A 15161-nucleotide genomic window follows, 5' to 3' on the forward strand; every position below is an offset into this window, starting at 1 on the left:
ACACTTCACTTGGCTGAATTGTATCCTATGTGAATAATATATCAATAAAGCTGTTATGAAATTTAACAATGAACAAGTAGTATCTAAATGTCTAATTACGGGGACTCTCCTTCACTAGCTTCCCATAACAGAGCTCATGCTACATACACCATGGCATTGACCCCACCACCTCCAGCTGTAAGCTCACCACAAGAACTACTATCTTATTGGGGTGCCTGGGTGGCTCAGTCAGTTAAGCATCTGCCTTTGGCTCGGGTCATGATCCCAGGGTCCTGGGATAGAGCCCCGCACTGGGTTCTCTGCTCAGCAGAGAGTCTGCTTCTTTCTCTCCCTCTGCTGCTACCCCTGCTTGTGTGTGCTCCTCTCTCTCTCTCTGTGTCAAATAAATAAATAAATAAAATCTTAGAAAAAAAAATACTATCTCATTCTTACACTAACTGGGACTCTTCCCCACTCCTCAGAAATTAGCTGACTTCACAATGACGAGATCTCTTGCCTCCTTAAAACCTCTTAAGATTATCTTCCTTAGTGTCATCTGCGTCACTGACAAGGATCGCCTTTACCCCTCTTGTGAATAAGATCCTTCCTTCAGCTTTCAAAGTGAGAATTTCCCACTCTGAACAAAAACAGACCTGCCATGACCTCTCTCCCTCTTTTCTTCCAATCTTCAGAGTAGGGTAAGGAAGCCTCTCTGAACTTGACTCCAGATCTGTAAGATGAAAATGATGATACCTACTTCCAGACTTGGTGGTTGTTTTAAGGGAGGTAGGAAATATGAAATTACCTAGCACCCTCAAAAGCCATAGTAAGATTCTCACTACTGAGTATAGCTGTGGGGAGAAAGTCCTTTCTTCTTCTCCAAGTTTTTCCCTTACTGAAATGCTCCATTTGGAGGTGATTGCTATCTTCCACATTTGCCACTAGGTGGCACTCGTGGCTAAGTCATATGAGGAACCACTGGCACCTAAGCCCTTGGAAGGAACCAGAATGAGGATTGTACCCAGAAAAGACGGCACTTGTGAAATGCTGGGCTAGGAAGCCATATTCCACAAAGATTTATTAGCATGGCACCTACTAGCCAGCCATAGTAGATTAAGTGAATCCTGAGAAACAAGAAGGAAGAACCCAGAGTTGGAGGCAGAACTGAAAAGAGGAGGTGAGGAAGGGTGGGGGGACAGGGGTGACGAGAAGGTTCCAGGCAGAAGAAAATGCATGAATAAAAACACAGGAGAGACTGTGGCCTGTTCAGGAAATTGAGATAGTTATAGATGACTAGAATGAAATACACTATGTATGCAGGGCACTGGTGGGAGAGCGGCCTGGGGCTGCACGGGGGGCATGCCTAGAAGGATCTGATGACAATGTTAATGAAATAGGACTTATTTCAAATCATTTTGATTTGTGCCACTTTATCACATTGTGGATCTTCTTCCAAGGAAAAAAGCACATGGAAAACTATAGGGGTTTGTAGGTTGGGACCTGTCAGTGCCAAGTGCTCCTATTGCACTTAGGCAGTAGCCACTAATCACATGCAGATATTGAGCCCTTGAAATTTGGGTAGTGACTGAGAACTGAATCTTAGTTTTATTTAATTCTATTTATTTTTACGATTTTATTTCAGAGACAGATCACACATAGGGGGAGGGGCAGAGGGAGAGGCAGACTCCCTGCTGAGTGGGGTGTCCAACTCGGGGCTCCATCCCAGGACCCTGAGCCGAAGTCAGATGCTTAACTTACTGAGCCACCCAGGCGCCCCTATTTAATTTTAATTAAATAGCCACATACTGGGCAGCACAACTCCAGGCTGTTTTTCCCACCGACAATTAAAATTAAGTTTTCTCTCTTCACAATTCTTTAAAGACCAAACCTTATAGCGTAAGTCTACCTTATTGAACAGTGCAATACGGGGAAGGGGGTGTGGTTTCCAGTCTCACAGAAAGTTCTGTGGGGCAGTGTTCATCTAGATACAAGAATTGTCAGGACCTGATTGATTGAATGTGTGGAGTATAGAGAAAGAAGGGAAGTCCTGGTGGAACTACCCTAAGCTGTGGAATACAGGAAAAGCCATCATTTTCTTCTTAGACGTGCCGAGATTAAGGAGCCAAGGGATATGCAGGGAGACAGACTAGATAAAAAATGGCTGGGGCTGGAATCTACCAGTTCCTGTAGGTCACACAGCAGGAAGATTGGGCAGCAGCACGTGAAAACGGGGCGGAGCTATGGAGCTGCCGGGGTGTGCAGAGTGAGAACACAGAACACCAGCACCGGAGGTCAGGGGAGTGTAAGAAACACAAGCAAAGGAAATGGGAAAGAATCCAAGGAAAAGAAAGCCACAGGTCTACTAGTTCATGACAGTTCTGAGAAGAAAGTAGGCGACGGTTTCAAATGCCATATGGAAGATTTAGGACAGAAATGGGCAGTTTCCATGGACATTTCCAACAAGAAAGGCATTTATGACTTTTATTAGAGCAGAGGGAATAGGAGAAGCACCACCTCAGCCCAGACGTTTATGAGAGAAAAAATTCGGCCCTCTTTAATACACTGTGTTTTGGGGTCACCTTTTTTTTTTTTTATTTAGATTTTATTTATTTATTCGACAGAGATAGAGACAGCCAGCGAGAGTGGGAACACAAGCAGGGGGAGTGGGAGAGGAAGAAGCAGGCTCATAGCAGAAGAGCCTGATGTGGGGCTCGATCCCATAACGCCGGGATCACGCTCTGAGCCAAAGGCAGATGCTTAACCGCTGTGCTACCCAGGCGCCCCTGGGGTCACCTTCTTTTTAACAGCCCCGTCTAGATCATTATCAAAACATCTCACATGCAAAACCACATTCTAAAAGAGCAGGTAAACACAATGAATAGTCAGCAGGACATTCACATCAATTTTTGAGTTCTTAATTTTATTTTTGAAAATATTTCCGAAAAGCGGTAAAGAACGTGAGGCCGGGTCAGCCAAAGCCTCTGCTGTTGTTGATGGCTACTTGAAGTGCTTCTTCCACCCTTTCCATTGTAGAATATTTGGGAAGGTAGAGGACACTAATACACGTCTGTGCTCTTATGGGATCTTTTTCATTCACATTTTCAGGACAGCAAAATGTTATTTTCATGTTCTTTAAACCTTTTACTTGAATTCTGTCAGTTCCTGTAAGAAACACTAAAAAGAAGAATAAAATTGAGTGATCTTCTCCCCAGAGACCAAGACTTACATAGGAAAAAACATATGTTTATTCAAAAAGATTTACTGAGGGCCACGTGCAGAGAGTGCATCAGGGACTGACACACTGTCCCTCCTCAAGCAGCTTACAGTCTGGGTGGAAAGATTAGATTTTTGTGCAGAAAAAGACAACTAGCAAGGGAAAAACAAAAGGGTGTAAGATAGCCAGATAAGGCGCCACGGAATTAAGTGCTTCCGAATGAAAATGATGTGTGTGGTTCACAGCAGGGAGAGAGAATCAGGCTGGAATGACTGGGGAGACTTCCCAGAGCTCAGAATTAAGCTGGACCTTTAAGAAAGGGAAGGTTTAGGGAAGGTTTAGAGTGGCAACGTGGAGGGGGGTGAGGGTTTGAGGCAGGACAAGGAGCTTCAGAGAAAGCCCGGAGATGGGAGAGCACAAAGTGAGCTCAAGAATGTACAGATGAGGGAACTGTTTGGCTGAAATAATTTCCTGTTAAGGTAAGACTGGAAAGTCAGGCTGGGCTTCTGGAGAAGTCCGAGTACCTTCCACCATATGTGTTATCCACAAAAAGGAGAAGATAAGTGTTTCTCAAAAATAAGTATGGAAATTTTGCAAGAAAAGAGAGAGACAGTCATTACGCAAAGTTGCAGGTAAACAACAGAATAAGCATGAAACTGAGATCAAAATGTGGAAGGGGAAGTAAAAAGGATTGGAGACAATGACATTGTAAAATATGGCTAATCCACAGTGCCTGAGTCACAAATACAGGAAGCAGACTAAATATCTAACTTGGATGAAGAACTGACGGGACATCTGAAAGCAACAGGCAGGGCAGAAATCACAGGAAGGCAGACCTACATTAACATTTGTTAGGTCCGCACAGCCTGGCACAGAGAATATCCAAACGGACTTGGAGTGGCTCTTACACTAGGATTTGTGGCAAATGGTGCCTATGACAAACAAGGTTTTCTTATCCCATAAAAAAGACGTAAGATTCTAGATCTACTCCTGATAGAATACCTACCAAGGAACTTTTTCTTTTCCTCCAAAGTCAATTTGTGTAAAGCCTTCCAAAACATCACTATGGTGGGATGCGAATTATCATATCCTTCTTCATAATGTGCATTCTAGAGAAAAAAATACCAAAAAAAAAAAATGTATTCAGGAAAAAAAAAAAGAAATTCAAATTCAAACTTTAGGCCTTTATGATATACCTTCTCAAATGTTTCCCAGTCATAATCTGTATTTCCAATAATCACATCCTTTAGTTCTTCCGGATGGAAAAATTCAATAATATCCTTGTCACACACTTTGTAAAACCCTCTTTGGAATTCTTCATAAAGCGCCTTCACAGAGATGTTGAAGATGTAACTGACACACTTAGACACATAGTCTCTCCTTTAATGAAACAAAAAATGATTTCAGCTTACTGCAGTACCCTGAAGGAAACTGGCAGCGGGGTGGGGAAGGTGGGAGAAGGCCAAAAATAAAATGAGAACTAGAACACCTAACAACTCAGTGTGTCCCATGTCCATATGGCTATTTTTCATATATTATCTAATTTAGCCTTCATACAACTCCCAGGGCAGATTCTTATGACATTTTAGTAAAGAAACAGAAGTTTTTGGTGAAGTTAATGTAATTCCTCAAGGCCATACAGTTAAGAGAAAGTACACAGATTAGAAAAGAGAAAGTCTGGAACAGTAAAACCTGACCTGCTGAGAGTGCTCTGGGGAATAAGCTTGGGAGATGGGGAAGGTTTCCTATTTTACTTTATGGTCTACCATACTGTCTGAATGTATGACAGTAATTAATATTAGTCTCTGTGGCTAAGCACAAATACAGAAGGGATCTCTACTTTGAGCTATGATGGGGTAGCTTCCCCCAAGTACTCCCAGCGAGAAGAACTAGAAAAAGCCAGATAATCTACAAAAGCACATCTAGCTCCAGGCTTCCAAATCTGAGTTAGATGCAAGAGGCCTCTGAACTACTAAGAGCTTAGAGAAGGGAAGCCCTGTGAAAGTGAGCCTGGAATTTTACTTGCAGCTTTTCCCCTTTGGGCCATTTGCCGATTCAGGGGAAGCGCCCAGGCTAAAAGTAATTGTTAAGAGGCAGAGAACTTCATTATGTCTATGAGAAATATTATAGATAAACTGGAGTATTCGTAAAATATACTAGTTAGAGCTGGAAATGTTCTATTTCTTGATCTGTATACTTATTTGTGTACTTTTCTGTATGTCACACTTCAATACAAAGTTCTTTTTTAAAAAAATAAAGATTAAAAGATGAAAGAAAAATAGCTGGCTTACACCAGAATCCTCACTTGGTGGTGTCTCTCTGCCACTCTGACCAACTATCAATGGAATGTTCTCTCATCCCAAACTGTGGCTTTAAAATGGCATCCTATAAGGGGCTGAGAACTCAAGACAACACAGTAACATGTAATAATATTAACAAATACTAAGTGCCTGCCACAGACCCGGCACACTGGAGACTATTCTAGGTACCAGATGCACCATGATGAAGTAAAGAAGCAGGTAAATCCTAAAGGTACGTAATGTGTGATATGAAAAGAAAAGGTAAAACAGGGTAAGGGGATAGAGAGGGAAGTTGGTGGTATAAACCTAGACAGGAGATCAGGGAAGGCCTCTCTGAGAAAGCTATTTCCTTCTCTACCCAAATATAAACTCCAGGAGACACACACACATACACACAATATACACCAACTCTCTGCCTTACTAAAAAAACGATTAATTGGTAAGAACTGTAAGACATTTTTAGAGCCCAGTGAAATAAAGAGTATATAAACAAAACAAATATTTCACTTCTCTGTACCTACTTGTTAGTCTGGTCAACAATGACGCAACTTCCATTAGGAATTAAGTCTATATCATTTTTGTCCCAATGCACCTGTAACCACAAATAAATTCAGATAGTATCTCCAACATAATCTGAAACAACCTATTATCAACAAAAACACTTTGAAGCATACCTCTGTTCTCAAGACTTTGTAAAAGTACACCTTTTAGTGATAAAAACTAGCAAATAATGTGCAGATAAAATATCACCTTATCATGCAGAATGAAAAATGCATTTTTACAAAACCTGAATTATTTTTTTTATCATACTGGAAAAAATTTGGCAAATTGCACATCTCAGTAGTCACTTTATACAGTATAGACCTAGTATGGTAGATTTGCAAAAATGGCCACAAATTCTTCCCAGCCTGGTATTCAAGGCCCTTTGCAGTATGACTTTGCAATAGCTGCCTGCCCCTCCACCCCCGCCCCCAATCAAGAGGAGGAATCCCGTTCTCCAGCCCTTGAATCTGGGTGTGACCATGTGAGGTCCACTGGCCAATGTGATCTGCCGAAAGTGAAAGCTTAACCAGCAGCTTACATGCTGAGGCTTGCCATCTCTTCCCACTCTTTGTAATCCTGAGACCATCCTATAAAGACACCTCAACTAGCCTACTGCAGCATAAGAGACCCCTAGGACAGAAAAACTGTTCCAGCCCACACTATAAACCAGCCAATGACTGGGTACATGAGCAAGCCCAGTGTAAACCATCCAGCCCAGCCAAGTCGACCCAGTCCAGAAAGTCAATAACTGTGTTTGTTTTAAGCCACTAAGTTTAGGTGTTCTTTGTTAACATAGTAAAATCTAACTGATATGCCCAGCTCGAGGAAAAAAACCCTTTCGCGCTAATTTAGAAGTTTGTCCTTTTATTAAAGAGTAACATGTCTAGATAAATATGTAAAGGATTAATCACATTAAAACTGATCCATAATCTGGTTCTTATCATTACTCACATTAAAATAGATATAAAATACTTCTCCAAAGTCATCGCCTTCATCATCCAGAAGCGTTTGTAAACTCCTAAGGAACAAATAATTTTATTTTTTTTAAAAGTCAATAATCACGATCACTAGATACATCATCTAAAATAAATGTCAGATGCGCGACTATTCTGAAGGTGGGAGGTCAGATTAGTTAACAATGCCCATTTCTCTGTGTACTGATAGCCAGACCTCAACTACAAGCGTGACGTTTTTGAGTATTTGCAATTCTGCCACCTCTCTTCCCTTCATCCTACCTTCCTTTACCCAGTGATTGTAGGTTTCTACCAAAAACGACTGATAATGCATTTACTGATACTGAAACTCATTCACATTGGTGTTACCTTTATTTAAGCTTTTGAACTGTACGTACAGAACAAATAATCTCCTTTTAGATATCAGGTATCACTTAGGAAATCTAAGGAATGAGAAGGTCAAGGGACCTTCTCTGTATCTACTGTCCCAATATCGTCAGGCTTAGAGAGATGTGAAATTCAACTACCTTAACTGTTTCAAGGCATCTGTGAGAATATAGGTTATATCAGCACGGAGAGCAGCCAGTCTTTTTATATCTCCATCCTTTAGTCCTATGGTATTTCAGACATATTTTTTAAAGTCATGTGTCTCATGGTATTTGCTCATTCTCTCATGTATTCATTCAATGAATATCTAGTAAGCTCCCAGTGTGGCAGGCATTAAGAGACTAAAGTTTAGACATTACTGTCAATGAACTCTGAGACTTGTAGATAAGATATACTGATGGAAGCCTCACCTACAGTATGGTGAGCTATGTGCAGAAACTCTGTGAGCATACAAGTACAGCCTTGGTTAACTCTTTCTGAAGGGATGTGTCACTGGGGACGCCTCTGGAAGAAGGTGGAATCCAAACTGACTATTCCCCCACTGGATTTTTTTATTATGGAACTGTGATAAACAGACCATATTTTATTCATTTGTAGGTTTTTGTGGAGGTGGGTGGTCAGTGAGGAGAGGGAGAGTGATGGGAACTCAGCTGACAATACCGGATACACGATAATACTTGGTTCGTGATACTCTTGTCATTATCTGTCCAAGTATGGCTTATGTGCTTATTTATGGCTGTTTTTATGAAGAATACTTAGGAACCTTCCTCTTAAAATATTGCTAATATCTTATACCTACCTGTATGGATACCTCCCCTAGCCCATTTTCTACCACCCCCAAAATATGTCACAAATGCCAGTTTGAGGGGTTATTGTTTCCCTTTTGTTAAGGTATCTCATGAAGAACAGGTCAATTCTTTAATCCTATTGCAGTCAGACGTATCAATCTTTCCTTTAATGTTGGTACTTTTGATGTCTTGCTTAAGAATGCAAAGGTGAGAAGAATATTTGTCCATATTTTCAGCATTTTTAATATTTAAGTCCTTCATCCACATGAAGTTGATTTTTATACATGGCATAAGCTATCAGCTTTCATCTTTTCCCCATATTCATGAACTGACAGGATTCCTGTTCCCACTAATCCAAGTTCCAAAGGTGCCTGGATCAGTGTCTGAACTCTCACTTTTGTTCCACTGAAAACCTGCACCCATATCGCACTGTCCTAAATTAATACAGCTTTCTAAAAATTCTTAAGACCTAAAAGTGTGAGGAACACTGATACAGATTTAACGATCTTTACATTTACTAAGTTGATGTGTATTAAGGCTTCTGAGGCACAAGCTTTATTTATTTAGGTCATTTTCATTGTTTTAGTAAAAAATAATAAATTTATCTCCTCTCCAAATCCTATGCTTTTGATACTTCTTATCTTATTAGTATAATTAGTAATAATGATTAATAGTTGGATGGTGGAGCCACACTGTGTTCAATTCATGGTTCTATCACTATGGGGTCTGAGACAAGTTACCCAAATTGTCTGTGTTTATTTCCTCACCTGTGAAATGGGGATAATAATAATAGGATCAGAGCACCTGGGTGGTTCAGTCCATTAAGCATCCGACTCTTGATTTCAGCTCAGGTCATGATCTCAGGGTCATGAGACTGAGCCCTGCAGGAACCTGCTTGAGATTCTCTCCCTCTCCCTCTGCCCCACCCCCCGCCCCAAACTCACGTGCTCTCTCAAAAACAATAAAATAAAATAAAAATCTACATAGGATTTCATTGCATAAATATACCAAAAATAAGTAATTCCCTTATTAAAGAACATTTAGGTATTCCATACATTATGAACTATGTAATACAAGATACATTAATATGGAAAAATCCCCGCATGGTTGTGTTATTTCTGAAACCAAATGTCTAGAGGCAGAACTGCTAGGCCAAAGGAGCAAATACATTTTTGATTCAGCTAAGTACTACCACACTGTTCTCTGAAAAGGAATCACCAATTCGTATGTCTACTACTAATCCCTGAAATTAGAGCAAACCTTTTCCCAAACCCTGGTGAACACTATACAGCATCAGTATTTACAACCACTGTCAATCTGAAGCACAGAGTAGCCTCTGATTTTCATGCATTCCACTGAGGACTGGGGAGATGAAGCCATTCTGTTACTTTTTTTGTGCGTCGCCTTCTCGTATACTTTGTCGATTTTTCTTCTGGATGTGTAGGAACACCTTATACAGCAGGAATATCACCCCTTTCTATTACCAATATTCTTTGTGAGGTGGTGGCTTGGCTTTTTAACTTAGAAGTAAGTTTTCACTTTAAAGGTGAGGATATGAAACGAGATTTAAAATAAACACCACTTGCAGATTTCACACCAGGGTATAACCTGGGCTCTGCCCATGACTGTTTCTACACAAATAAAGTTCAAAGATTAATGTAAGCATTAAGGACCAATCATAGGGAAAATCAATTTCTCTTAATTTGAAAAAGTTAAATTATTATCCAATAATTCTTCCCAAAATTATAATTAACTTCAAGTACCTAGAATGTTGCTATTGAACATGAAAATACTATGGGGGGGGGTTGTTACTGCAGGTTTGGTTCCAGACTACTACAATAAAACAATTATCCCAACAGAGACAACTCAGAAGAATTACTTGGTTTCCCCATGCATATAAAAGTTATGTTCACACCACACTGTAGTAGTGTACAACAGCATTATGTCTAAAAAAAAATGTGCACAGCTTAATTTAAAAATACTTTAATGCTCACCATCCTCTGAGCTTCAGCGAGTTGTAATTGCTGACCACAGATCACCGTAACAAATAGAATAGTAATGGAAAAATTTGGAACACTGTGAGAATTACCAAAATGTGACACAGAGAAACAAAGTGAGCAAATGCTGTTGGAAAGATGGCTTGCTTGACACAGGGTTGCCACAAAGCTTTACTATTAATCTGTGAAGCAAAAGGTAATGAAACAAGTTATGCCTGTATCTAAATACATATTATATAGAGTTCTAGAAAAAGAACTATGTTTACTTACTTTCCCAAAACAGGACTAAGTTCTTTTAAGTCTTCCAGTGATGGCGTCTGGTTCAAAAGTTTCTTAAACAGGGCCAGTGGGAAAGGGATGTTGGCAACATTGAAATTAAATAGGGAAAGTCCACATAGAACCCCAAAGAAGAAATATCTCTTTTTCTCAAATTTAGGCTGAAAAGAGAAAAAAAACTTGATGTGTTTTAATCTTTACAAGTAGAATGGAGTATTTGTATTAGGTAAATCTTTTCTCCCTTTCACAAAGTCAAATCACAAATTAAAATCAAAAAGGTTGCAGGGCCCCTGGGTGGCTCAGTCGGTTAAGTGTCTGACTCTTGATTTTGCTCAGGTCATGATCTCAGGGTCGTGGGATGGAGCCCAAGGCAGGCTCCCCGCTCGGTGGAGAGTCTGCTTGAGATTCTCCGTCTTCCCCCTCCCACTCTCCCTCCCCCCATTGGCGCACTCTCTCTCTCTCTCAATAAACAAAATCTTAAAAGAAACAAGCTTGCGGTAAGAATATTGAGGGTTTATGTGCAGTCATTGAGTCAGTTTAAATCTGCCACAGGGACACTAATAGAACCACATTAGGCTCAGCAAATCCTCGTAAACTGAAGTCTCCAATTTCTTTTCACAGCCTTTCAAATGAAAATTTGAAAACGAATTTTCAAATTCATCGGGAAAAATAGAACTGAACCAAAAAAAAAAATGGTACCTGGGAAAGGAAGGGTTCCTTTTTATCCATACATTCTATAAATGATCAATATACAGTGCTTAAATTTTCCTGTGTGGACAGAAATGGGAACGCAGGGAAAGGGGACTCCGTTTTAAAGAAACTAATCACCTTATTAAAACTGAAAGTTATTTCCATAATTTAAGTATCAATAAGTCCTCTCCTAAAATGAAACTGTCTAGACAACCTAATTTCCAGTGGTATGTGACATGCCTTTTCTGTCATGACAACCAGAAGCAAAGAGGAGAGGACTCACCCTGACGGGAAACCACATGTAGGAAGCCTCCTCAGGATACGTGAACATCCCATATTCTGGCCGGGTCATCTCCTCAAACAGACAGTGGAAAAACTCTACCTTGACTCCTCCAGAGTCATGTCCAATTTCTCCACTAAATGAAACCTGAAGAAACAGAGCAAATAATATATCACTTCCAGGGCTCTGTATTGCTATTTATTAATAAGGCTCATTTAATTATTTTAAAAGCGAACATTATTTGTGGACTCAAATATCTGGTAAGCACTATGGTAAGCATCTTATTTGTATTACCATATTTAATCTTCACATTAGTTCTATGAGGTGATGAAGCTTCAAGAATTTAAATATGAACTTCCCCAAGGTCACACACAGCTAAGGGGTGCAGCCTAGATTTAATCCTATGTCTGTCTGTCAAGTCTCAGAGCCTGATGTCTTCAGCTACTAAGCTGACTTCAATTGGCATCATTATTATATAATAAGGAATATTAAGTAAAATGAAAATAAACATAAAGAAATAAAAAACAGGTGGATTTTCAAAGGCTGAAAAACCAGAGCACAGATAAGTCACCTATTGGCGTGGTTGTTTACTCCTTGAGAAGGTACCCGCTGACACCAACCCTTTCCTATGATGGTTCTATCATATCCCATCTCTGCTCCTTCAAATACTTGCTCATTCCTGTCTTTTCTTCTTGGACTCCCCCACTTTGGTGTACAAATGTGTTAAGGTCTCCCTAATTCTTAAAAGAAGAAAAAAATCTCAACACCACTGTCTCCAATACAGGCAACTCTGGCTTCTACTCTAGGTTGCCAAATACCGGAGAGTCAGGTGCACCAACCTCCAAATCTATTTCCCTACTTACATGCTCTCTTCAAGGGGACCAAGAACCTGTGAACCCCCAATTCTGCCAAGGACTTGTTCTCATGTCCCCTCTCCTTGATTTCATGACGTCATTTTACACTTCTGATCACCTCTTCTTTCTTCACACTCTTTTCTCCCTTGTTTTCTCTTCTGAAGCATTAATTAGGTTTTTATTTCTCTCTTCTTTTTCCTGCTGCTTTAACACCAGAAATTCCTACAGTTCTGTGCTGGCACTTCCATCCTTTCTCCTTTCCCTGGATGCTCGATTTCTCTGTAAACTTTACTTATCACCTGCAGGCATTTAACCTTCCTATCCACTCCATCTTCTCTCTGACACACACTCCTGTCTGAAGGCCTGCTCAACACTTCCTTCTGGATAGTCCGCTGGCACTTCCCCAAAAACTCCTTTTACTGGTTTAATTAGATGAATGCCTCTTCTATTTTCTACAGATTCAAGCTTCAACCCTCAATTATTCAAAATCTTTGTAAGACCAGGCGTCAGGGCGCCTGGGTGGCTCAGTCGGGTAAGCGTCCAACTCTTGGATTTGGCTCAGGTCATGATCTCAAGGTCCTGGGATCGAGCCCCGTGTCGGGCTCCCTGCTCAGTGTGGAGTCTGCTTGAGATTCTTTCTCCCTCTCCCTTCCCCTCTGCCCTTTCTCTCTAAATAAATAAATAAATATTAAAAAAAAAAAAAGACCAGGTGTCAAATCGTACTCTGCTCCTTCCTATGGGCAAGCTCCTTCATCTCACAGAGCCTCAGTTTTCTCACGAGATTATCAGAAAGATTAAATAGAAAAACACTCACAAAATGCCTCACACAGTCTGGAAAATGCCGGCTGCTCATCAAATGTTACCTAAATGTTTAAAAGTGATGAATGAAATGTCAAAGTGGAACTAAAATAACTCAGTGGACTGGCTGGCCACCACAGGTAAGATTCACATCATGAGTTTGTTAGATTTTTAAAAATTTTCTATGTGCAAAAAATACGTGGAAATACCACCTCTAACTGCAAACCCAGCACAACACACTTTTAAAACAGTGTCTTGAACTTCAGTCAAGTCATTCTTTAATCTGTGTAGGGTAAATGACAAACTCAGGTCTATCAAAAACACTCTAATAAATACCATCAAGGAAAATCTTTGTGTGATTAAGTAGAAAGTCTGGAGCCTCAGAGTTGTGTCCAAATCCTGGCTCTGATACTTGTTGTTGTATTGCCCTTGGGTAAGTCCCCTCATAGTTATGTACTTCAGCGAAATGAAGGAAAAACAGAACCTTACATGCAGTGTCACTGAAAGGGTTACACAAGTAGTTGTGAAGCATTCAATATTCTTGGCACAAGGAAAACGATCACCAGATTTACTAGATATTATTACTATGTGTCAAATATGTACTGGTAAGACAAGTTATATAATAACTAAACCAGAGATCATTTATGTTCAGACCATGGGGATTTCGACAGTAATACCCTCAAAAAACTATAGAGTCAATAAAGAGGAAGTTCTCTTTTCCACAAAGCAATTTGGGCTCCTGCATGAGAGCAGAAACAAATCCCCAAGTCCCCTCTGTGTCAACCTCATGAACCCTTCCCAGGGGGTGACTGGCCAGGCTGGGTCAGGCCTCAGGAAAGACTGGACCTCTTAAGGCTAGTTCTGGATTTTCTACCTGTCCAGGCTGGGGGAGGACAATCCTTTCACCCACTGCTCCTCAGCCCGAGAGCACCAAGTACCCACAGCCATTCCCGGCAATTCACAGCTAAGTGGGGAATCAGGGAAACTCCAAAACAGACAAGCTCTGGGGCAAAGGGAGATTCCTTCTTCTCTGGCAGACCCACTGTTACATCCTTTTATGTTTTCCTTCTCTCAGCAGCAAAAATATTGAGAATTATACTTTACCATTAACTCCCTCCTCAGATCTTCATTCTCAAACTGACTTAGGTGACTCAAAACATCCTCAATCAAGTGAGTCCTTCTGACTGTTAGATTGAAAGTGGGCAGCAAAGCTAATTCGGACCCTCCTTGTTCCACAAGTCCAGCCAACTGCATACAAGCTCTAAATTTTTTCTCCTAGAAAAACAGAAATGTTTCACTCATTTCACCATACGCTCTAAGTGGGAATTTATAAAGTGGAATAAATTGGTTCAATTTATTATGAGTGCTTGTCACAAACATTTATGAACAGAGCCTTATTTACATAAGCCACTGGAAAGAAGCTATACATTCAGCATTCACCCTCAGAGAGCCGAAGAATCATCTAAGGAATGAAAAGTTTTGTGGAGCCAACCAGTGTAAGCAGGAAGGTGACCAACTGTGGGCTCCGCTGGTCCACTTCATCCTGCAAACATAATTATTTATACTTCAGTTACCAAAGCTAATTACCATCATTAGGATAAGAGAATGATCAGCAAACACTGAAGCAGTGTGCTGAACATAACCTCCTCATTTGGAAAAAAGTTCAGAAAGCAAGCATGCAGGCAACTTCAAGCATGAGAGACCTCTCTAAAGATATCCTGTTCTAGGAGGAAAACCCAACGAGAGACTTTAGGGCACAGATCATCTAAGAAGTTATATATGAGACAGAAAGACCGACTCACATACACACAGACTGTCTACCTGACCAAATGGCAATCTGAGACCATTAAAATCTAAGGCTCTCAGCATAATGAACAATCAAATACCGGGTCTATAAAATTATTTCTGGAGGCCTGTTTAAAATTAGGAGAGAAGAGTTTTAAGAGTTGAAGGAAAATAAAGTTCTTGTTTCTTTTTTCCTTTCATTTTCCTTTGTTAAATATTTAAACAACGGTCATATTCATAAATCAATTTCCCATTTTGTTTTATAATGGTTAACTGCATTATGTAAAAGTATCCACTGTTACAACATATATTTGGAT

The 15161-nt window shown here is 40.2% G+C and overlaps 1 protein-coding gene across 2 annotated transcripts in view; it reads right to left on the reverse strand.

The window, feature by feature from the left end:
• Positions 1 to 2878: 2878 nt before the first annotated feature.
• Positions 2879 to 15161, reverse strand: part of HERC5 (HECT and RLD domain containing E3 ubiquitin protein ligase 5) — a 40557-nt gene continuing 28274 nt past the window's right edge. For both annotated transcript variants that reach the window (XM_034671531.1, XM_034671530.1), the window contains 8 exons: positions 14164 to 14334; positions 11411 to 11554; positions 10432 to 10598; positions 6988 to 7054; positions 6015 to 6085; positions 4390 to 4573; positions 4200 to 4302; positions 2879 to 3153 (listed from right to left, as the gene is read on the reverse strand). In XM_034671531.1, the coding sequence (XP_034527422.1) occupies positions 2948 to 3153; positions 4200 to 4302; positions 4390 to 4573; positions 6015 to 6085; positions 6988 to 7054; positions 10432 to 10598; positions 11411 to 11554; positions 14164 to 14334 (1113 nt within the window). In that variant the 3' untranslated portion in view covers positions 2879 to 2947. The remainder of the gene's footprint in view (positions 3154 to 4199; positions 4303 to 4389; positions 4574 to 6014; positions 6086 to 6987; positions 7055 to 10431; positions 10599 to 11410; positions 11555 to 14163; positions 14335 to 15161) is intronic.

The sequence above is a fragment of the Ailuropoda melanoleuca genome, chromosome 11 (genome assembly GCF_002007445.2).
Source record: "Ailuropoda melanoleuca isolate Jingjing chromosome 11, ASM200744v2, whole genome shotgun sequence".
NCBI classification, from domain to species: domain Eukaryota; kingdom Metazoa; phylum Chordata; class Mammalia; order Carnivora; family Ursidae; genus Ailuropoda; species Ailuropoda melanoleuca.